Raw genomic sequence first — 25,530 nt, 5'->3', positions numbered from 1 at the left:
AATACGGTAATGGAGAGAGTATTAATGGAGGATACCTAACACTCAGGCCCTGTTTATACCTGGTATAAAGATGCGTTTTGGTCGATCGGATCGAAATGCAGGTATAAACGGGGTCTAAAATGTTTTAAGCTTCACTTCACTTCCAGCAACAACATTTGACCGGACTGCTTTCGTAGTGTAGATTCTCATGTGGTTGAATGTGTTGGAACAGACACAAAAGACCACCTACTCTCCACCCACTGACCTAATGTATCTTTTAAAACTAAAAGGGATCATATAGTATATACTGTGCATGCAATATGCAGTCAAAGCCTCCGTCTTCACTGATGGACACAGTCCGCACGCATGCCACTTCATGGAGAGAGAGAGAACATCTACGGGAGCTTCCCTGCTGTAATTGGACGAGGGCACCAGAGTTACCACGGTAACTGGAGGTCAAACCTCAGGCAAACAAGCTCCTATCAACTGGCAAACTGAGGGAATGAGTGTGGAAGAGAGAGGTGATGTTGTTGCCATGGGTACAGGTGTGGTGCGGGAAATCAAACTCACTTGCGTAGAACGGCAATCTCGTTCTCGATGCTGCTCTCCTTCCCCTTCAGCGCTTTTTTAGGGATGCACTTCACAGCGAACATCTTTCCCGTGGACCTCTCTTCTGCCAGGACCACCTCTGAGAATGCACCCCTTTAAAAAGAGAGAGATGGCTTCATTTATGATGTTAAAAAACTCAATAGATATAATGCACCTGAGCGTTATATTAAAAACTCAAGTTAACAAGGTGATTAGTTCATGTAACGTAAAGGTGGGACTGAGTCGTACACCTGCCATATTGACCGCTGTGATTCCTCCCATCTTCTCCCCCTTATACCATCTCTGATAGAACTCATATAATTAATCCACCTGGAGCTTGAATACTGTGCTTAGTGTTTACTGAGAATGAGATCAGTATGAGGTTACCGACCTTTACTTTTTCATTTAAACTAAAGCATGTCCATCAGATCTCAGAGTTCAGCTGAATTAAGTAATGATCAGCGGTGTGTGTGTGTGTGTGTGTGTGTGTGTGTGTGTGTGTGTGTGTGTGTGTGTGTGTAGAGGGGTGGCCTGAGATTTGAGAATACCCATTTGCTGATGAGGTCCCTGAGAAAATCTGCCATCTGCCACCACCGTAAAAGCTTTTAAAAACACTGTGCGAAGAATTAGGGAATATTTGCTTAGGCAATCGCACACTGTTGCTATGCTGCTGCATACACGACACACTCTTCAGCCTGACTGGACACGTGGACACAGATGCTTCCTGTTACCAAATCACACACGCAAAACACTTTTTTGCTCTTTCTGTGTATGAAAAGCCAATCTTTCTGTTTGTGATATCTTCTATCTTGGTGGTTCTTGGGGTAATCTCATACATTCAAGTTTGTCAAGAACATGGCCGGGTCATATTTCAGCCCAAAATCAAAATTACATTTAATGGATGGATGGATGGATGGATGGATGGATGGATGGACGGACAGATGGAAAGATAGATAAAACTACAAGTAGACAGAATGACAGATGGATGGATGGATGGATGAAAAGATAGAACAACAGATAGACAGATAGACAGAATGACAGATAGATAGATGGATGGATGGATGGATGGATGGAAAGATAGAATGACAGATAGATAGACCAACATGTTCTCCAACCAATCGTTTGTCACTTCCCTGAAATACGACCCATAGGAGCGTTTACTAAAGTTGCGCCCCTATCGACAACAGGACACTTTCATTTTAATGCATTGTTCCCTTTTATCTGCGTCATATTTCGGGTGTCGCGTAGCTCAATTGGCAGAGCATGGCAATATATAACAATATGCAATCATGTGATCATGCGATCCTGGGTTCAATCCCAGGGAACGCATGTGCTCATAAAGTGTATATGCACTATAAATCGGTAGGGGTAGGGGTAGGTTTAGAGGTGGGGTGAGTGTAGTCGTTAATAAAAAAATGAGTTTTGCTAAATGGAAATAGGACAAATGGTGTAAAAAGTTCACACACTGAATTTAAATGAACACGCATTTTGATTGGTAACGACGGTCGTACGTCATTTCATGACGACAGACGTAACACGACACTGTCATTATTTTTACGCCAGCTAGAGGGCGCATGACTTTAAAACGTAAATATAGGTCGTAATAAGGTGCTTGAAAAACGACCTATAGGGTCTTTTTTTTTTTGGAGGACAGTCTGAGATAGACGGACGGATGGATGGATGAATGGATGGATGGAAAGATAGAATGACAGATCGACAGAATGACAGATGGATGGATGGATGGATGGAAAGATAGAATGACAGATCAACAGAATGACAGATGGATGGATGGATGGATGGATGATGGATGGACAGATGGAAAGAATGACAGAGATGGATGGATGGATGATGGATGATGGATGGAAAGATAGAATGACAGATAGACAGAATGACGGATTGATGGATGGACGGATGGATGGATGGATGATGATGACAGATAAATGGACCGACAAACGGACGGACAGACCGATAGATTGGGGATAGATTTGATGAAATTGGGGGGAGGGTTTAATTATCATGAAATTGCTCATAATGCAAAACATCTAAATCATCAAAAAAAATGGCTGATTTTTCTGTAAGATAATTTCATCCTTATCTTTATGATACTTTTTTCCTTTCGTTTTTCATGTTAAGTATGACCCAGACATGTTTTGTAAGATTCACTTTCTTAGTGTTTCCTTGCTTGTGTGTGTTTGAAGAAAGAATATTCTCAGACAGGATTAAAATATACAGAAATGATAGTCTTCGCCACCACCATCCACCACATACACACACCCCGCTGAATTTTTCCCTGATTAAGTCTGTCATATTTTCTCGGCTCTGTTCAATACAACATGAACATGAATCATAAGATGAATACAGGCTGGATTGGTAACAAGCATGCAACACCAGAGCCAAAATGAATTCCTCTAAGCTCCCCAGCAACTGACACCTCTGTACTGCCAGTCACACAGCAAGGAAAGAGGTAGAACAAGGGAAAAGAGAGCAATTAACAGAGACGAAAAAACGATAAGGACAACATGCTGTAATTATACTGGTAATGAAACAGTCATGAAGTAAATGGGGGAACATTTGGCGCCACAATGTAAAGGTGCTCTAGTTGGTCACTAGGGCGCCCACCTCCAAGTCTTTATGCTATTCTGGTCTCTATATATGGTTCAGGTCAGGCCTAGTTTGATTCGTGCCAATACTGGTCAATATTTTATGATTAACTCAGCAATAATTGTGCCCCATTAACAGAAGTTAAGTGAAATATGATTAAATATTGGAATAAACACATGTTCAGCAATTCTATTGTAATTATCTTCACACAGCCAAGTTAAGGCTGCTCTGTGCCTGCTCAAAATTCTGTGTACAGATATAATGCCACACAGTATCGTTATTTCTGTGTTACAAATATTCGTATTATCACAGAAGTACTGGGATAAAAGTAGTCCAGATAAAAACACTGATGTCTATGAAAGCAAACAAAATAGAGCACCACCTTTTGAAAGTAACTTGGTGCTTCAAATAACGATTGTATTAATTACACTGTCATGCCACCAGGTGGTGACAAGGGACTGTTAAAAAAACGTATTTTTATTTGAATCATTCATTCAAGAAATTTCTTCAAAAATGCTGATTCATCCAGTGAAGTATTTTTGAGTGAGTCATTGAATCATTCATTCAGTTCATTCCGATTAAACATTTTAAAGGGTTAGTTCACCCATGAATGAAAATTCTGTCATTAATTACTCACCCTCATGTCGTTTCAAACCCGTAAGACTTTCATTCATCACTTTCACACAAATGAAGATCTTTTTGATGAAATCTGAGAGCTTTGTGTCCTTCCGTAGACAGCTATGAAACTTTGACACTTCAAAAAGTTCATAAAGAGATCGTAAAACTAATCCATATGAACTGAGTGGTTTAGTCCAAATTTTCTAGAGACTCGATCGCTTTTTATGATGAACAGATTTAATTTAGGCTTTTATTCGCATATAAACAGAAGCTCAACCGAACCTACTTGACGCACAAGGACAAACCTCTTGCTGAAGCTCAAACGTGATGTGTAACACGAGAATGAACCTCATTATTTCTTGCACGCGTCAAACAAACACGCTTCCGTTTACACAATTGATGTGTAAGTTGATGAATGTCTATATGTGAATCAGTGTTGCCAAGTCCGTGGTTTTCCCGCAGAATTGGGCTACTTTAACAGTGACCCCAGTAACATGATATTTAGGCCCCTGGAATGCAAATTTTTTTTTATTTTATTTTTTTACATATTTTTATTGAACATTAAACATGTAAAATGACAAGAAAATATCCCAAGAAAATACATTTTAAAAATATTTTAACCACCTTCCCACAACCCCCCTTCCCCTCCCCACCCCCAAAGCATTCAAAAATTCAATTACATGGGTAAACAAGTTATTATACAAAGGCTAAGACAGACATATCCACATATTTCAAATACAAAGGCACAACATATACATGTATCAGGAGAGTGAGAGGTATCTAACATTGCGATACTTTGTTATTTTCCAGGAAATGTATAAAAAGATCCCAAATTTTATGGTAGTCCTTTAGGTTATTCTTTCCATTTCCAATAAAATGTGCCAGATCCTTCAACCAATGATCAATAGATGGATCTTCTATGCTCTTCCAGTAAAATGCTACCAATCGTCTTGCAAGAACTAGACAAATGTGAATCATTTTAGTATGATAACCTGATAATGATAAACTTACAGGAATTAAACCCAAAGCACATATTTCAGGAGTTACTGGAAATGGTTTTGAGATTATTGAGGAAATTACTGTTCTCACTTTTTGCCAGAATGTCTTAATCACCTCACATTCCCAGATTTGCAATAAAACTGTGAAATTTGGTTTGTACTAAGATCCTCAAAAAACATAGCATTTTCTAGTTCTGTTGGTAAAGGTCTAGATAGGGAATAATTTTGCTTAACACTGATATAGTTGCAAATTTGTAAGTATTTAAAAAAGTGTGTCATTGGGATTCCAAATTTTTTGTTAAGATCTCTAAAGGTCATCAATGTGTCTCCCTCAAATAAATCCCCAACCTTACGGATACCCTTTAATGCCCACTGTTTGAAGCCAGAGTCATTATTCCCTGGTATGAAGTCCCTGTTTCCCCAAATAGGAGAAAAGTAAGAGAGAGTCGGGACTTCTCCTAGTGTGCTGAACATCATGGAATGCTAATTTTACCAGGGGAACCCCGCCAAAAAATGCAGATTTTACCCCACGGGATGTGATTTTTACCAGGGGACCCCCCTGAAATGTGATTGGGCTAGTTTTGAGTTGCAACTGGGCGGGTTTTGTTGTGAAAACCTAGAAACCCTGAATATAAGCCTAAATTCAATCTGCTCATGATATAAAGCAATCGAGTATCTTGAGAAAATTTCATATGGATTCATTTTACGATGTCTTTATGAACTTTCTGAAGTGTCAAAGTGGCAGTTGCGTAGACTGTCAATGGAGGGACAGAAATCTCTCAGATTTCATCAAAAAGATCTTCATTTGTGTTCCGAAGATGAACGATAGTCTTACGGGTTTAGAACGACATGAGGGTGAGTAATTAATGACAGAATTTTCATTTTTGGGTGAACTGTCCCTTTAAGAATCATGCAACTCTAAGCAGCATTACACAATCTGTGCAAAGACCCTTAAATGCCACTTCAGAAGTGCTTCTGTGCCACCTTTGCAGTCATATAAATTGCAGTTTATACTGTAAAACATGTCATTTTAGTATCATTGAGTTACTATTATAGTTTTTGTTAATATTTTGAAATAATATTTTTATTTCAGTTAACATTTATTTTTATTTCAAGTAGCGATAATGTTTTTTATTATAATAGCCATCATCATCCACCTTGTACCAATTATGAGTGTATTCAAATTCCCAACACAACAGTAATAGTGATGCAGTGACTTTGCAAAGCAACATTAATGAAACGGTCATGAAAATGACATCTCATATTTAATGAAAATGGAAAAAGAGATGAAGACAGGAAGCCCAGGAGGAAGGGAGGGGTGAGACGACAGGGAGCACGGCACGTAGCAGGAGAGAAAATCATGATGAATGAACAGTGAAGAGAAAATATGAATGAAGCCGCCAACACACAATGCCACTGCAGCAATACACACTCACCCACACATCTACACACACATGCACTCCATAAATGACATTAATTTCAGGCCACAGGTGAGAGAGCGACGCGTGGTAGATTTATATGATATCCGAGAGCCTCTACCTGTCAGATGTAATCAAGCGTGTGTTTTTTAGTGCGTGTGCGCATGGCAGGCATGTTGCGACAGACTCGCAAAATCGTAATCAAACTAGATACAGCAAAACCAGCAAGACCACAAGCAAACACACACACACACACATATATAAAACACCGGGTATATCATTTCTGTATCCACAAGTGCAGCTGCAGATAGGAGCCCCAGCTGCGCTTGTGATGTAACGTCTATATGAGGGAGAGGGCAGCAAACAAGCAAGAAGAAAAATGAGTTCGAGGGAGAGATCGTGTTTGTAAATGTGCTTCAATTTGTGCTTCTATAGCGAGGGCAGCGGCCCGCGAGGCACCGCTGAGTTTTTTCCCCCCTTGTTCCGAATGACTGGAATTTTGTCAGCAAGGCTGTGATTTGCGTAGAAATAATGCATTGGAGTTTCCTGATGCTATTTGTGTGTGTGTGTATGTGAGCTAGACCACTGCTGAGGAAACTATATGTCAATATGCATCGACAAGTGCTCATACTGGAGGGAACGGAGCGGCGGTGATTGTCAGTCAATGACTCACTGGAAGGGCTTCTGTGCCGCTGCGTTCTCCTCTAGGGAACGGTTCACAAATTATACACATAGCATCCACTTATTACTGTCTAAACTGGAGAGAGGAATAGACAGACAATGAGAGCTGGTTTAAAGAGGATAGGATTGAGTTACGATTAACGTGGCCTCAATGAATTACACAATGCATCTGAAAAAACAATGAAATCATGTTAAAATATCAAGCTTAAGAGAAAAGCCCAGATGACAGACATATAATGGAAAAAGGAAACCATCTGTATTGGCTTTCACAGAAATTATATCAAGGAAAGTCTAAGGCCCAACGTGGTCCAAATCTACTCTACTTATTGCATACTGTGCAACACAGTATGTGAAACAGTACATAAATTTTAGTCCAACTATATGTTAAAATATCTTAACTCTTCTTGGCAGTCTGACTACATACTGAGATTTACAAATATGATGGATGATATTGCTTACGGTTCATTTGTCACTCTGGACATGACAGGTTAAACTGAGTGTAATGCATTGTGGGATACAACAGTACTGCATTTTTTTTTTCAAATGTGGTAGGTGATACATATTGAATGCATACAGACAGTGTATATACTATGCACAGTGTATGTGACAGAAAAAAAAGGGAATTTGGTTAGTATGCTATTCTGAGCATAGCTGACATCAAAAAATGCAAATAACTGTTGGATTAACAGAGTGATTGGGTGAGTATAGAAGTGGCAAATTAAATTCTGCACTGTGGAGGGTACTACACATAAACAGTGTTAGGGGTAACGCATTACAAGTAACTTGAGTTACGTAATCAGATTACTTTTTTCAAGTAGCAATTAAAGTAATGCATTCAATTTACAACAAAATATCTTGTTACTTTTTCAAACAAATTATTCAAGTTACTTTGTCTTCACATTTATTGACTGACGGCTCTCCTGTCCCCATGTTGAGAGAAATACAATGCAGAGGTGTTGTGTGCGCTGTGTGAACATGATGGTTATTGTAGTTCTAGACTAAATGTGAATATGCATTTACTCATCTCACTTGCACGAAAACATTCAGTATTCCTCAAAATGAATAAAAACAGTGAAATGACTTACTTTTTTGTTGTTATTAAAAAACAAACAAGCAAGCCCAGCCCAGGTGAGGAAAAAGTAATGCAAAAGTAAAGTAATTTTCATTAAAAGTAACTAAGTAACGCAATTCGTTACTTTTTTAGGGAGTATCACAATATTGTAATGCATTACTTTTAAAATTAATTTCCTCAACACTTTGCCTAAATATGGTAGGAAGGCAAAAAATCAGTGCCACCTGACTAGAGAAAACTGAGAAAAAGGGCTGTTGGCTTCCCTTTTGCCAAGTAGGATAACTTCAACATACATAATGCATTGGGTATGTTCCTGTCCAAGGCCACACCCACCAGTCTGCTATGGATACACTTTCCAGAGTCAAATACAACCTTGCTTTAGTAGGAAATACTTCTTAGCAAACTTTTAGTCACAATGATGTCGACTTGTATTGTTCCCAGGTGCAAGAATTCAAAGAGTAAACGTTGAGCAGGAGTGAGGATTTTCGGTTTCCAGTGAATAATCCAGCGCAGTTTGTATAGGCAGTAACTAAAGACTGCAAAGAATCGTAAATATGGAGAGAACACCATGACAGAAAATTTGAAAATCATCCATGTTTGTAGCCAACATTTCAAATGATTGGATGGCCATGAACACAGTGTTTTAAGACAAACGGAGGGGAAAAAACTGAAAGAAACATCCGTTCCATCAGTTCCGCCCAACCCCCCGAAGCAAAACGCTGTGCCGTACAGGTAAGAGAGCTGTTACCATAGTGTTCAATTTTAACCATAATGCTACAAACTAAAATATAATTATCAGTGATAAACCTACCATTATAACTGTTCTGTTAATAACCCTCTGTCGATCAGACAGTCTGTGGGTGGGGATAGAAAGATGCGGAAGTACAATCTTTAGTTTTCACGAAAGCTGTTGCATTTTGCATCATCTGACGGACTTTTTCTGACAAATAAAAAAGAATTTTCTCTGTCCAGGTAACACGGAGAAAGAGTAAACAGTTCATTTACATATTCTACCGACACTGTAACAACACAAAGCAGGTTGTAAAACGGCGAACTTACACTTCAACTGAGGAAGCCCCTAAATAAACCAAACTACATAAAAGAAGAAATAATTCAACAATATGATCAAAAATGCTTCCCCAAAGTATTCAATGTGCTAACAAGTGCAATTTCGAGTAGTTTAATGGCTATATGCAGTAAAATCTAGATTTAAGATATAGGTGAATAATGTGCGTAGCTCTCTGATGACGTCCTCCCTTCTGAAATATTTCCATTTCAGCACTTTCCCTGTCACTCATTAACCTGATGTCAATAAATGTTGCAGTTTTTGGTTATTCATGCATCTTAGACACTTCCCTTTGTCTGACCCTTCACTCCAAATCCGTTTTGTTACAGCAGACTAAAGGAGGGTACATGGAGAGACTGATGATGTAATCAACTAGCAACTACTCAAGTGAACATAAAAAGCCTTAGAAATGAGAATCTGAGGGTATAAAAACAGTCCTCATTCTCCAAGGACTGTGTCATTTTGCAAATTAAAAAATGCTTTACAAAACACTATTGGAGACACAATGGATCGTTTCAATTATTTTCTGCTTTAAGTATTTGAAAGCGTTTTTCCGCAACGAATTGGCATTCCTTTTGATGTTGAAGAATCTCTCCCTGTGCCAAAGGAAATTAAAGCAAGAGCAGAAATCCAGTGCAATTGATTGCCTAAGTCTCAATCTCTTGTTTAGAGCTGTCCGATTTCCTATTAAAGCACAGGTGCAAACACACAACTTTGCATTAAGGAGAGGTTGTTTGTGCTCAGCATCCTTTGAGTTCGGATGCCACTTCGATACACTGGCTCCATAAAACCAACAGCTGCATATCGCCCTGAAAATACTTGCGAACGTGATTACAGTATGCGTATCTCTCTCCCTGAGTGTGTGCATGTGTGGGTGTGTGTCAAACTATAAGCCCAAGGGTTGGTTTGGATGTGGTTCCAAAGTCTCTCACACACAGACAGAAAGATAATGCTCCGCTTCTCATGTTAAAAATAAAAGTTACATCCCTAATAGATTAGGTGCACTTGCTGAGATAATCTCAGCACAGCTCCAAACCACTTCCTCTTTTCTGTTTGACCCCCACTCAGATTAACAGATCAAGAGCTGAACCTGACAGAAACAATTTACTAGAAGTTTTTCTGGTTAAGTAGACAGGAGCAGGAGGAAATCGGAAGGTCAATGTGTAGTATGCGCTATGGATGTGCGATAAATTAATACGTACCAATAATAGCGTTTTAAAAGGTTGCTATTATCCTAATTTGGCTGATATTTGAAGTAGATTTTTGATTTTAAAAAAGTATGAATCTTTAATGACATATTATGAAAGTATTAAACTGTCTTATATCTTTTCCATCAGCAATTAAAATGTTTCAAAAATCTATTTCGCTAAGTAAATTTTACAATTCTAGGATGGAGATTTGGAACAGTTGTTGGAACTATTTTACATAAACATTTCAAGTTCATGCCAGTATGATGTAGTCACATGACCTCAATGTTTAATAAAAAAAAAAAGTGTCTTTTTGATACAACAATAAACTGCCATTTATCTTTTACATACAATTAAGATGTTTCAATTATAAATTTAACTAGGATGTGTGTTTTACATAAAAATAGAAATTTCTAGGATTGAGATTAACTATTTCCCTGCCAGCATTTTTTTTTTAAAAAGTCGCCAGCCAGCAGCAGCAGCTTTTTTTTAACACTTGAATGTGGGTAATGTTTCATAAAAAAGCAACATTTCGAACAAGAAGCTGAGAAAAGTTTTGTCAAATATTATTTCCGGATAGGATTCAGACTGATGATCAAAACAGATGGAGTAAATCACGTTCATCAACACCCCCAAAGCTTCACAGCCCTGTACCTCCTCCTGGGTTTGACATTTCATTCTGTAACATTAGGCAGTTTGATTTATATGCTGTTTAATGTTTGATGATCATGTCATTTTGCATAAGCAATGCTTCTATCACTTGTTTCTGCTTCTTCTTCACCTGTGTTTTGATCCAGAAATTCTGTACTATTTCAGAAGATGTGTAATTGCAGCCCTTACAGTATAACAGTAAAAACATTCGTCAATGGCTGGGAAAGAGTTAACTGTTGATGAAAAAGATAAATGACAGCCTAATATTTTGGATGGAGATAACATTGTGATTTTTTTTTTTTTTTTTTTTTTTAACAAAAGACAAGACAAAAAATTATAACTTATATAAACTTAAGATTATAACTATATTTATACATAAACTTAAGATTATAACTTTGCTTATCAAATTGAACAAATTGGATCCACCTTGTGCATCCATTAAATATTTTATGAAGCTACTAAATTGAAGCACACAATTGATTCCAAAAGTCTGATGTTACGATTCCCCCGTTTTGTGTTTTAGGACTCTTATTTTGATATGTATTTTCTGTTCCCATTGTTCCTGTGTTTCTCTTCCTGTTTGTCACCTTAGTGATTAATTACCCTCACCTGTCCCTTGTTAGCCCCTTGTTATCTTGTGTATTTAAACCCTTGTGTATTTTTTTCAATTAGTGCAATTTAACATTTTTTTTGTTTCAAAGACATTTGTCATTAATTTACTTCCATAGTAGTACACTGTAGTATACATTTCTAATACTTCAAAAATGCATTGCCACAAATATCCACTATAAGAAGAATATATTATCATATACTGAAAATAGATGTTACTAGAAAGTATCAGTGTCTGAGTCTGCAGTGACGAGAGTGTTTCAACTCAGTCTGATCTTCATACTGGATTTTAAAAAATGGTACTTAATCTGTCTAAATCAATAAGGTTACACTAGCAAAAATCATTCTTATGGGTTAGAAATAAGAATCGAGCAGAAATAAATCCTCTTAGATGCTTAGCACTTCTTTCAGTGGAGTTAGTATGCTGCCTAAGAAGGCAGCTGCTTATGTAGGCAGCATGGCAGTGCACTAGGTTTTGCATAAGAGCTCCAGTCTCATATTTCAATGCACTCACTGTGATTAAATCAAGGAATGATATGCCATAGTTTCTCAGGGAGCATGAAATACAGTATGCAGAAAGGCTTTCTCATTAAACACTGTACATGGCTCTTTCTCTTTAGCTATGAACAGATGGATGTCAAATCCCCTGCCATTACCAAAGGAAGGGCGATACATTATTTCGGACAGTTAGATCAATAAAGCATCTCACTGCTTCTGCTGCAAGGTTTCCTAGCAACAACCGTGAAGGGTAGTTTGATCTGTTCCGAACATTCCAAATGTTTTTGAATATTTGAAATGTTTTCAAAACATTCCAAAAACATGTTTTCAGTGGATATCAGAACAACTAATTAATGTCAACTATGCATTCACAAATGTCTAAATTAGAACGGATCAGTGGTTGAATTGTACATGCACACCAAAGCTGTTGACGCTTTCAACAGATCATTTATTTTTGCAGTGCAGACTATTGATCGCTGCAGGCAAAGAAACCAATTGCAACGATTAATTGTCGGAAGTTAATAAATAATGGGTTCTGTGTTAGGTTGATAAATCGTTGGGTTAGACAACTTAAATGGTTTCATGCTAAGACATAGCTTCTGTACCCTCAAAACTCAGCATTTTCCTGCAGGTTATGTTGTTTTAAATCATATCTTCCCTGGATTTATTTGTTTATTCGGCATCTAGGCTGGGAATTCTGCACCACAGAGTATGTGTAATAGTTTTACTATATATTTCCAACCCAGACTGCGATTGCTGCCGTGGCAACAGCACTATTAAATTCATGATGTGTGTGCATATGTGTCTTTGAGATGATGTAACTGTTCATCTAATCTTCTAGTGTGAGTATGTGTGCTTGTACACATTCACGGGATCATTGACTCTAAATCTTAGCTACTAAGATTTACCTGCGTCAGCATAACCTTCTGCGCAGATTAAACTATATATTTAATATTTACTACCTGTCATGTGATCACATGATCTCAACTGCAGATACATCTCATCTTCTATGTAGGAAGTACATGCACTCCTGGGGGGAATTGAATGTGCAGGAATCCATTCACTAATCCACATGATCTTCTGTCTGGACCCTAATTAGGAAAATTAACCCGTCCCCACATAGGCAGCAACTGTGCACCACACAAAATAATGCTACTAAAGTGCAGCACATGACATGCAGAAAAAAATATAAAACGTGTTATACTAATTCATTCCCTCGTTTTAAGTAAATTGTTCACACGATGAAATAATTAGTTCCCTAGATTTACTAAATCATGCCCACGTTGTAATAATTCGTTCCTTTGGTTTAGTTAAATCAAAACGAGGGAACAAATTAGTTCAACGTGGCCACAGTTTAATTAAAACGAGTGAACGAATTAGTAAATCGTGGCCATCTTGATGCAAGATGAATTCTGGGATTGCCTTCTCTCTAAAGAATATATGTGATGGCACCTTATATCATGTCCTAATAAGAAGATATTTAATGTTTATTATACAGTCATGTGAAGCAGGATTTTGGACCAATGAGATTTCACTGTGGGTGGAGTTACCTGGTTCACTGCTAATGAAATATCAAACTCTTTAGATTTACAGGAAAAAGATAGCTTTATCTCTTTGTGTCACGCATTGGCAAAACAAGGTATCTTAAAAAGTAGTGTTGTCAAATTGATTAATTGTGATTAATCGCATCTAACAAAAGTTTGTGTGCATATACAGTGTGTATATATATTTATAAAATGGTTAGTTCCTGTCCTTGTTATTCACAATAAAACACGGCTATGACTGCTTCACCCAACGGTTCTGTGTATCAATACACAACACCATTAGCAACCACTCTTAGCAAAGTAAACTGTTCTCAATTGATATTGTTCATTGAAGCTTACTGTATTATGTAGAAGAGTATTGTGAGAAAAAGATCGAGTGAGCGAGTTTATTACCTGCATTCAGATTTAGCATTTTCCTTCAGGTCAGTTCTATGTTCATAATAAAAAATCTGTTTAAATATCCGATGTATTATCCTGTCCTTTTAACAGTTAAGGGGTTTTCCCATGACTGACAGCGCTAGTCAAAGCATTTGGTGGAATCCTCAACTACATGATTCGCAAGATGTCTGAAAATTAAGATGGAAAGGACACCCTCTTCAGGACATTTCACCCTAAACGCACATATCCACCATCAAGATGCTTGTTTTGTCCTATCAGTGTTTGTTTTTTCTTTTAGAGGGATGGTTCGCCCAGGGATGAAGGTTGTCCCATGGTTTGCTCGCCCTCGGGCCGTTCTGGGTGTGCGTGGCTGTCTTCTTTCGGACGGACACATTCAGGGATATATTTGGAAATTATTCAGTCCACAACAATTCAGTCTTCAATTCAGTGTAAAAGTCTTCACTACTGACTGACACACTCATAAAGACAGTCTTTGCCGCCATCTAATGGCGTAATAATGTAACTTCTGTTGCTGTTCACGGTCAGGGACTATTTTTTCCGGCGGAAGGAAGGCTTTAGTAAAGGTTTACTTCATAAAAATGGCATTGATACATATTTTTGGCTTTAATATTTGTACTGTGTGGTAAGCGCTTTATAAAAACAATAAGGTACTCGAGGCTAGTACTGTATCGTGAATAAGTCACGGCTGAAGGGGTTGCAGGCACTTTGCTTCGCATTGTGCCTAACAACGCCCTTCAGCCGTGACTTATTCACATATATTATATATTTACAAACTTTTATGTTAGATGCGATTAATCACAATTAATCGCAATTAATCGACTTGACAGCACTATTAAAAAGATATCTCAGCTTTTGAAGCAGCCTTCACCTATGATGCCTTAAAAGTGCTGTTTAGCTAGGCAGCTCACTAGGTATCAGAAATGAGTTTTTGTGTGAGCGCATGCATATTGATCATCCCCACGCTTCAAATAAGTTTTATTGTTGTGTGACACAGTAACAGTGAAAAAGTTTATAATGGTGTGTGATTCATGCTGACACTCATCTATGGCCATTGGCACGAATACAAGTGCGTGGGTGCGATTGACGAGGTGTGATCAGGGATGTGTGTGTGTTTGTGTCTACGTCTCCCTAAGGTCGTGACTCATATGACGACCAGTGGGCTGCAGAAGCCTGTAATTTCAGTAAAAAGCCCTGAGTCATAGAGCTGCACAAACACACACACACAGCAAGATGAAAATTTGGATTGTTCTATAAATCACTGAAATCTGATCGAGCACATTCGCACTCTATGCCCACCTGTGTTAATTGAACTTTTTTGTAAGGCAAGAGGATCATGGGTAATTATTAAAGCCAAGGTGTCATATTCCCTTAACTACAGTGGCTTTGGAGCATCTATTCAGCGTTACCATGGTTACGAAGTGATGATCAGCCTATTGACAGCAAGTGTACAGAAGAGACAGCCATGACACAGACAGGTCTGTGAGGGCCGGGAAGACAAGAGGACACTCAGGGCACATGTGGGATGAGGGATGGAGCTAGATCTGCACAAAATAGCATGGTAAAAGCACTCATTCTGGCATTGCTCTCTGAGATATTATCCAGGGCAGGCCCAAAGGACCATGGGTAATTACACGTCTTATTATCTTCTCATTCTGACTGTGCGCTCCCTCCAATTCATCACTGCAAAATCCTACTTTTCTCTTTCCTACTGCCTCTTGCTCTAAAATTAACACCATGCAACTTCTTATTTTAAATGACTATCAGGTCCTCACTGTATGCGGCACCAGTAGAACTATGGAAAAGGGAAGATATTCTGCTAAAATTGTATAAAAAGACTAGAAAAAGCCAAACTGTGTAAAATTATACCTTCAAATGTATGTGCCGATATGCGGTAATACGATGTATCATGATAATGAACATGCACAGTATTGTTATCGAACTATATAGGGCCTTAAATATGAAGTTTCCAAAAGAAAAGTTTATTAAGAATGAGAATCTAGAAGGATATTAAAGGGTTAGTTCACACAAAAATGAAAATTATGTCATTAATTACACACCTGTAAGACCTTTGTTCATCTTCGAACACAAATTAAGATATTTTTGATAAAATCCGATGGCTCTGTGAGGCCTCCATTGACAGCAAGATAATTAGCACTTTCAGATGCCCAGAAAGGTACTGAAGACATATTTAAAACAGTTCATGTGACTACAGTGGTTCAACCTTAATGTTATGAAGTGACGAGAATACTTTTTGTGCACCAAAAAAAAACCAAAATAACAAATTATTTTACAATATCTAATGAAGGGCGATTTCAAAACACTGCTTCATGAAGCTTCGAAGCTTTACAAATCTTTTGTTTCGAATCAGTGGTTCGGAGCGCGTATCAAACTGCCAAAGTCACGTTGAACCATTGAAGTTTCAAAACACTTCTGACATACCGAAGCCTTGTTTACTGAAATCACGTGACTTTGGCGCTCCGAACCACTGATTCGAAACAAAAAATTCGTAAAGCTTCGAAGCTTCATGAAGCAGTGTTTTGAAATCGGCCATCACTAGATATTGTTGAATAAAGTCATTATTTTGTTTTTTTGGCACACAAAAAGTATTCTCGTCGCTTTATAATATTAAGGTTGAACCACTGTAGTCACGTGAACTGTTTTAAATATGTTTTTAGTACCTTTCTGGGCACTGAAAAAGAAAAATTAACTTGCTGGCAATAGAGGCCTCACTGAGCCATCGGATTTTATCAAAAATATCTTAATTTGTGTTCTGAAGGTCTTACGGGTGTGGAACGACATGAGGGTGAGTAATAAATTATATAATTTTCATTTTTGGGTAAACTAACCCTTGAATAATTTTAGAGTTACAGGCATGCAAACTTTGGAAAAGGACTATTTATGGCAGTCAGACAGGTACAGGTATGTTCTATGCAATTGAGTTGATAGTTAAAAAAAAAAAGAGATACATTTCTAGTTTTAACATTATTTGTTCTTTAGATATTCCTTTTTAAAAGAAAAAAGTATCTGCTGTATGCAAAGTGACCCACATTTGGTTTTTGACCACTGAAAATGTGTACAATTTACCAATTTACCACATTAACATGGTTGAGTTGACACGGAATGACCCACTAGCATTTGAACACCCTAGCAGCCACCCAAACCACTCATAACATCACTCATCATGGTTGTGACTTATAAAAAACACATTTTATAAAAAAAATAAAATAAATAATGCTTGTCTTTTAAGTTTACTTAATCCCAAGTTTAAAAGCCCACGCATGCAGTGAAACAATTTCTTTTCATTTTCTTTTTGCAGTTAAGTGAAAGATGACAGAATGTGACCCGTGTGCAGGGCCACAAACACGTGTGATGAATTAAAAGGGTCAGTTTTGGGTCACCACATTGGATGAAGCAACACTAATACACTTATCTGTAGAAGCTCAGCACCCTGAGCCCTCAAAACACACAATTTTCTCATAGAATAACACAGCTGAGATCACACCCTCTTTCTAAAAGCCTCTATTATCAAACATCTGTTATGGAAACCTCTCTCTCTAAAATACAGATGCGACTTTTCATTGAGCAACATTAATTCAGTGGATTGTGTATGTGCGTGCAAGTTTATTTGTGTGCTTTTGCACTGTGAATGGAGTAACAGCGAGCACGGTACAAACCACAGGAAGCCTGCATATTCTCTCTGTAGCTGCACCTGCAAACAGCAAGACAGAGACAGACAGTGCATGCAAGGGCACTGTGGGAGAACACAGATGAAGCTCCATGGTAACTCTATTAAGATATGTGATCAAATCACATCACAGGCAGAGTCAGATCTGAGCATTTCTAATGCTTTGAGCATGAGACGCGTACCAGCTAGACTCCTGTTTCTGTTGCTAACTAGAGAGGATACAGCTATCACAATCTCTCTTACCTGATTCTTTTTCTATCATTTTTTTTCACAAGATAAATTTGCTTTGTCTGTGTCAAGAGAGCAGACAACCCCTTAAGCACATAAAACTCGACACACACACACATTATCCTGTTCTGTTCTATTGTTCCCACTGATCTGATAATACTGATCTGATACCTAACCAGGAAATACGGGGGAGGAGGTGATGCACATCAGGAATCACACACACACACACACACACACACACAAGCTAAACCCAATGCTATCGTCTCATAGTGCAGAAAACCAGTGAGAATGCAACACAAAAAAAAGCTCCATAAAGGACCATAAGTCTTGTAAAGCCAATTAATTTGAGTTTTCACATTAAAACTTTAAAAAAATTGCATTGTACCAAATTTGCAATCACTGACAACAAACAGCAGTAGTTGCTGTTGTATATACTGAATGTGGTGTCTTGAATTTGCAGAAACATGAATTACATTTTCAGGCAATAATGTCTTAAAGTCCCCCTGTAGTCAATAATTTTATCCCTTAAAACTCATTTTTGATCACCAAAATGACATATTTAAATGTTTTTTCCTGCCCTTCTTCATGCCTTAAAATAGCTTGAATGTATGGAAGCTTGTTTCCGCCATAAAATAAAAAATAAAAAAGGTAGTTGCGACTTTTTATCTCACAATTCTGACTTTTTTTTCACAATTGCGAGTTTATATCTCACAATTCTGACTTTTTTCTCAAAACTGTGAGATATAAACTCACAATTCTGACTTTATATATTTATATACTTTATATATTATATCTGGCAATTTGTGAGATAAAAACTCTCAATTACCTTTTTTATTTTTTTTATTTAAACAAGCTTCCATATGAATGACACACAATGGTATCACTCTTTACAACATAACAGTAATTAATATGATTAGCCTTTTGCTTGACTGCATTATCAAACAGCTAATAATGTGTTGCAAATGTTACACAAACCATGATCCCGTTCATGATCCCCAATCTCAGAGTCAGACAGCTGCCTTATCCTTAGAAACGCTTTGAACAACTTAGAACGTCAGTGGACACATCGTAATATACATCATATACACAATTAACCTGCTATATTGCTAAATGTACATGATTTTTCATTTCAGCAGAAAAAAAATACCAGGATAACCTGGCTTATTGAGACTCCCCTGCTTCAGAGTGGTCATAGTTAACGGTATGCTAAAGCCCGCCGGCACACTGACAGGATTGGTTACAACATAGTTTGTGATGTAAGAAACACCAGCGATTTCAAACCGTGTTTTTGAGAAACTGCAGTTTTAAGGAGAAAATACTCAGCAATGGTGCTGACTAATGAATATGCACATGGTTTGTCTTAAAGCATTTTAAAAAAAAAACATACATTTAAACGACATTAAAAACTTGATTTTCAAATTCTGAATACAAAGCTATCATATAGTTTAAAAATATTTTTGGTAATACACCGGTTACCGCATGCTTTTGTTATATGGAAAAGAGCAGCATGAACTTTCTTCAAAACATCTCCTTTTGTGTTCCACGGATGAAAGAAAATCATACAGGTTTGGAACAACATGAAAGTAAATGATGACAGAATTTTCATTCCTTTAGGCTGAGACATACAAAACATTATCCATTATCTTTTCCTCTGACTGTCACATGTACACATGCAACAATAAGTCAAAGAAAGGCCAGACATATGTTAACAGGAGCAATAGCAGAGCATGCACAGGATTATACAAGCCAGTATTATCAGGGCTTTGTCAGTAAATTACAAACTCATTTAAATAATCATACATATTCAGGGAGATTGTAGGCACAGGATTCGAGTAAGTGAACTTTGGCTGGCTTCCGTTTCCTCTTAATAAAAGCAACCTGCTTCCACTAATGGAAGATCCTTTACAAAGAACAGAACATTTATGAGGCAAATATAACCTTAAAAAAAAGAACAAGAGAAATTACCATTTGTGACAAACACATTTTCTAAAAAGAAAAGTGCTTTATGTGGTTACATAAAAAACAAAAAAAAAGATTATGATAGATGCAACCTCATTACTTAAGGTAACACTGATTAAATTAATTTTTAAGGTCAAATCAGGTAGAAATAGCTTTTAATCTAACAATTGCACAGTCCATCACTACCGATCATGTAAACACACACATGCACTGATTGGTCCACTGCCACACATCTTTTTTACAGAAATGACTCCACTCGAGAGTTTGCGCATCAAAGGAGGGACTACGCTTGAATGTTCTGTTCCATAAACTACAACAAAGAGCTTTCAATTAAACAGACATGATGAGCACTCTTGTACAACAACCGCAGGCCATTATGCAAATACCACAATTACAGATCGCGTTACAGGAAAGGGGGCTAAACTAGTACAGTAACAGCTACAAACAGGAAAAGACCCTACCGAAGTGGGCCATCGCCTGCAGGCTGTGATAAGGAGATCAGTTGCTCTGCAGTTTTGCAAGAACTGCAGAGTATAACTGTGTTCTAAAACCTAGTGAGCTGTCTACATAGGCAGCTACCCTTTGAAGGCATGGTCACATAAGCCAAAAAAAAGGTCCATTGTCTAATGTCAACAGTGTAGAGATGAACAGGTCACTTTCAAAACAAGTTGGTCAGCGCAGAAAATTTGTATGATCAACTTGATAAGCAAAATCTGCAGGGAACTTTTTTTCAACATCCAAAAACTACAAAGGTATGTTGAAAGAAACAGTACAACTTGCTGAAATGTATCATGTCTCATGTAATTACTCAATCAGTATTTCAACTACGGAAATAACTCAATAAAACAGCTTGTGAACAATGTAACGTAACCTTACACAACCTCAGAAAAGCCATTTATATTGTCCATAAACTATAGTTAGCGAGAAAAATGTACTGTAGAGAGAAGCATTTTGCAAAAAAAGCACTATATTACATATTCATTATATTTTTACTCTTCTATAATTAAAAAGTTATTATTATCATATTGTTATTATTATAAAAGCGGTCTTATATGCAATTGTATACAAATCAGTTGTTAATTTTAACCTTTAATAACAGGTTCCCTGTATAGTTTACAACATTAGAAGAGAAAGATGTTTTTTTTTTCTTGAGAAAAATGAACATGTACTATATATTTATGTATATATCCAAAAGAATTATGTTGAATCGCAAGCTTATGAATCATTATTCCCCCACAGGAATAATTCTCACACCAAGCTGAACTCAAAAGTTGGCAGCACTGACTCTACTAAGCAGAAACACAGAGCGTACACAATGACTGAGTAAAATGATCAATTATTAACTAGATTGAAGTATTTTTATTGATAATAGTATAATTAACATTCCTCTTGACCTGTTTGCCATCTTCGGATTGTTTTCATAGAACATGCAATTTTTTGTGTGTCCCTTTAAATGCAAATGAGCTGCTTCTCCTGGCCCCCTTTCCAGAAGAGGGCGGAGCTTTAACAGCTCACGCTTCAGTTGCTCAACAACAACAAAGCTGGAGAATCTCACGCAGCCAAAATGAGAATTCTCAGTAACGGTGTTCAGCCTTACATTGTTCAAACCGGAGTCGAACACTGATGGAGAGACTCAGGAAGAAGTTACAACTTTTAGAATGCAACTGGACGTTTCTGAATGGTTAGTGGATAAATTTATGTAGTTGCTGTGGAGTTGATTCAACTCATCGACTAGCATGTGCCATCATGTTAATCTTTTGTGCAAATCCATCGTTGAATTGACCTTCGTTTGTGAAGCAGTCCGGCGTAAAATGACGGCATGGCAACAACACTCTACTACAACAACTCTTCCTCTTCTCTAAAGCAGCCCAACATGGCCTCGCCCCCTTTGTTGCGTGTTCCTGGGGAAGATTTTGGGGTTTTGTGATGTCACCAATCCAGGAAGAAGCTCGTTGTAGTCCCTACCAGCTGTTTGTTGTAGTCCTTAAAAAGTGATTTCTGTAAAAGAAAATATCTCCCTTTGCATTGAACTTTGAGCATGGTAACTTTGCAGATGTTGTTTATGCTCAAACTGCAACATTACACACTAACTAAAGTTTAAAAAAGTGAAATCATAATCAAGGGCCCCTTTAAGGTCAATTCACACTGCACCAACAGATGGTGATCAACGGTGACAGTGACTACAGTATGTCACTTTGTAGCCATTCCACCACGAACTGACAAATGCGTATTGAGGATGTTCAATTGGCAAAAACAAGCACCAACCAACACCAACAGACACCGACAGGGGTAACACTTCGATCTGATAAAACAAAGTGTCTGTTTCTGTTGGTTGGTGTCAGTCGGCGCAGTGTGAATTGACCTTTAGAAGGCAGCATAACGTTCCTGCCTATCTTTTGGTTTAGTTTTCCTGCCTATGATGCCTTAATATGTTGACTAAATAGGCAGCTCACTAGGTTTTAGGACAGAGGGTGTATGAGTGAAAGAGTGATGCCTGAATGTATCTCGAGTTATCCTCTTCATGTCTCATATTTCATGGCACAGTAGAGAGATAGAAGCTTTATCTGATGAACGTGAACAATAGAGACAAAGAAGGAAATCAGTCAGCGTAATAGCCTGTCCAGCGCACATACACCCCTTTATGAGAGAGAGAGAGAGCGAACCAGACTAAGGTACCCCAGAGAAATCACACAGAGAGCATGCTGGGATATTGTGGGGATGAATCAACTTTGTTGTTGTCGGCGGTTTGAGCAGAGTAGCTGCAATGCCAATGCACAAATTCTCTCTATGCTGTTCATTAATCACTCTTAATATTGTTCAAACTTTGGATTACGGATTTAAACAACCGCATATATACAAGTATTATACAAACAGAATTGGCATAATGCTGAGATTGCGAGAGAGGGAGTGTAAGAAAGGGGTGAGAGAGTGCGTTATACTTGACCTCACTGCAGTCCAAGACCAACATTAAGACCAGCACAACTCAAGGACAACAACCCACTGCTGTTCCGGCTGCACAAATGGGACACGCACATACAAGACACTTGCATTAAAAGTCACTTTATTTAGATCCCTTCTGAGGGGACAACCTGTAATGGAACTTTTCCAAAGTAGGTCTCTCATGAAACATGGCCAGAGAGAGAGAGAGAATTGGAGGGAGAAAGAGGTGAAGTGGAAAGAGAAGCTTAATGAAAAAGAAACCTTTGAAAGGACTGAGGCAAACTAAGGCAAATTCTAGAGATGGGCTGGGTGTCATTTCTCAGAAAACAAACATTCACATATAAAATCAGTTTGAAATATGAGTCTTTAGGTGACATTTGCTATTCCTAGTTGGAGATTTCATACTCATTAACTAAAGAACTTTATAACTCGCTCTATCATTAATTATTAACTGTTCATTACAATTATTAGACCATTCTTCATCGGTTCTGTGAACATGGCCCTCCAGTTAGAAATTAGAGTGTTTCCTACTAGAATACTGAGAAAATTTGTATCTAGTAACTCTAAAAAGCATTTGGAGACTTAAAGTCCCCATGAAATGAAAACTGTAGTTTTTTTGGCTTTTAATATGAATATATTAGCTTATCTATAAACTAAAGTGCTCCAAAACAATGACAAAATTCACATTTAGAAGATATACGCCTACAAAACTTGCAGTCTCTCATTTCCGCCAATATGGATCAACGATTTTGATGACATCACTCTGCCCTTCAGCTTCTCATCAGATTTTCTGTCCAATCAAATGCTCTCTATAATCTAAAGCGTCTCTCCCCGCGAACCACTGCAGCACGCGCACAGTCTGCTCCGGTCCAGAGACACGATAGCTTGCCGAAGAGCACAAAACATATCAGACCCATTTGAATTCTGCACAGAATGCTGTAAAGCGATATGGACGAGATTAGGAGGAGAAACGGTTAGAAATTAGGAGGAAACTCGGGCTTTACCAAGCTCAACAGCTCTGGCCGAACTGTGATATAAACAAAACGCTATTGGCTATTTTTTTTAAAAAGGGGAGGAGCTGTTTAATATGTCCCACCCTCTCTTCCTGTTTCAGTGGAAATTAAGTCAACACATTGAATAATGCTGCGCGTTCCAAGGCACTTCAGTGGGCCTTTAAGCCACATTTAAAAATGTATGGATGTCACTGCATTAGATAGCACAATATCAAACCAGGTGGCATATTATATATTAGATTATGAGGACAACTAAAGAAGTCTGTCAAGATATGATTATGAAATATGAATAGAATTGTATGCAGGTGTGAGATAATGATTATGAATAGAATTGTTTGCCATTTTGGGTAGTTTATGACAGCTACAGTGTTGTTTAGTGGTGGCAAGTGCTATGATGTGTAGACCAACTGGCATTTAGCACTGGGGTAATGACTGAGCTTTCAGATATCTGGGGTCGGTCTCCCCTGGGGACATGCTGACATCCCTCTCGCTCAGCAGGTCAGCTCATGTTCTGACTGAAGCTGGCATGCTTGTTATACAAGAGAACGAATACAAAATGTTGCAGAACGCTTGTGAACTGTTTCCTTGTGGGAGGGTGTGGTGGGTGACGAACACAATGAAGAAAATGAGAGCTATGGCAAACGATGACCACAAAACCATCCCTGGCACTTAAACCCACACAAGGCCACTCAGCCATTCGCCTTCGAGCACCACACAATTTGCATCAGTCATTGAAGTTTTAAATGTTCATATATGGTTTTGTGGCATGCATTGCTATTTTTTTTTTTTTGTGTGTGTTGTGGCACTTCTAATAATCACTAAGTATTCAGATGCATTACTAGACACACTGAGCAATTTTAGCTTCACTTAAAGGGATAGTTCACCTAAAAATAGAAATTCTGTCATGTTGTTCCAAACCTGTATGAGTTTCTTTCTTCTGTTGAACACAAAAGAAGATATTTGGAAGAATTTTGGTTATCTTCTTTTGTGTTTAACAGAAGAAAGAAACTCATACAGGTTTGGAACAACATGACTAGCTAGAGATGACTCTGCTGCAATGTTGCTGTGATGTTAAGAAGAAGACCCGTCAAATGTTCTGCCTTGTTCTCTGGGTTTCCACGTGGATCAGGTCATGCTCACAGCGGGGTTCCTGCTATGGGCTCGAGTCTTATAAAAGAGCAGGGAGAATGAGAATCAGATATGACAGACAATAAAGAGGCAGAGTGAGGGCAGCTGAGAATCCTGGGAACACATAAAGTCACCATGAAATCAAAACTGACAAATCTTATTTTTTATGGAATATTGCAGTATTATAAATGATTTATTTTTTAAAAATTCATGTGCCCTCATAAACTTTAATCAAAAAAACTTTCCCTCCTCTTGCAGCAACATCTTGTCTCTTTCTCGGCGTGAGGGTGGGACAACCTGTCACTTACATCAGATCCACCAATAGCAAACAATAGCAAATTCCCAATGGACAAAATCAAGTCCCGCCCTACATTTTTTCTTATTTGAGAAACTCACTTTAAGTCATAATATATGGAAGCTTGTTACCGCCATGAAATAAAAAACAAAAAGGGTAATTGCGACATTTTATCTCACAATTCTGACTTTTTTGTTCTTGCACTTGCGAGTTTATATCTCACAATTCTGACTTTTTTTCTCAGAATTGCGAGTCATAAAGTCAGAATTGTGAGTTATAAAGTCAGAATTGTGTGATATAAAGTCAGAATTGCGAGTTATAAAGCCAGAATTGTGAGATATAAACTCACAATTGCATGTTATAATGTCCAATT

At 37.9% G+C, this 25,530-nt stretch overlaps 1 protein-coding gene across 1 annotated transcript in view; it reads right to left on the bottom strand.

Moving 5' to 3' along the window:
- Positions 1–25,530, bottom strand: part of camk1da (calcium/calmodulin-dependent protein kinase 1Da) — a 65,982-nt gene that overhangs the window by 26,499 nt on the left and 13,953 nt on the right. Inside the window, exon 2 of the mRNA XM_051892473.1 lies at positions 550–681. Within this exon, the coding sequence (XP_051748433.1) occupies positions 550–681 (132 nt within the window). The remainder of the gene's footprint in view (positions 1–549; positions 682–25,530) is intronic.

The sequence above is a fragment of the Ctenopharyngodon idella genome, chromosome 4, assembly GCF_019924925.1.
Source record: "Ctenopharyngodon idella isolate HZGC_01 chromosome 4, HZGC01, whole genome shotgun sequence".
NCBI classification, from domain to species: Eukaryota; Metazoa; Chordata; class Actinopteri; order Cypriniformes; family Xenocyprididae; genus Ctenopharyngodon; species Ctenopharyngodon idella.
The sequence above is the reverse complement of the archived record's forward strand: the minus strand, read 5'-3'. Positions and strand labels throughout refer to the sequence as shown.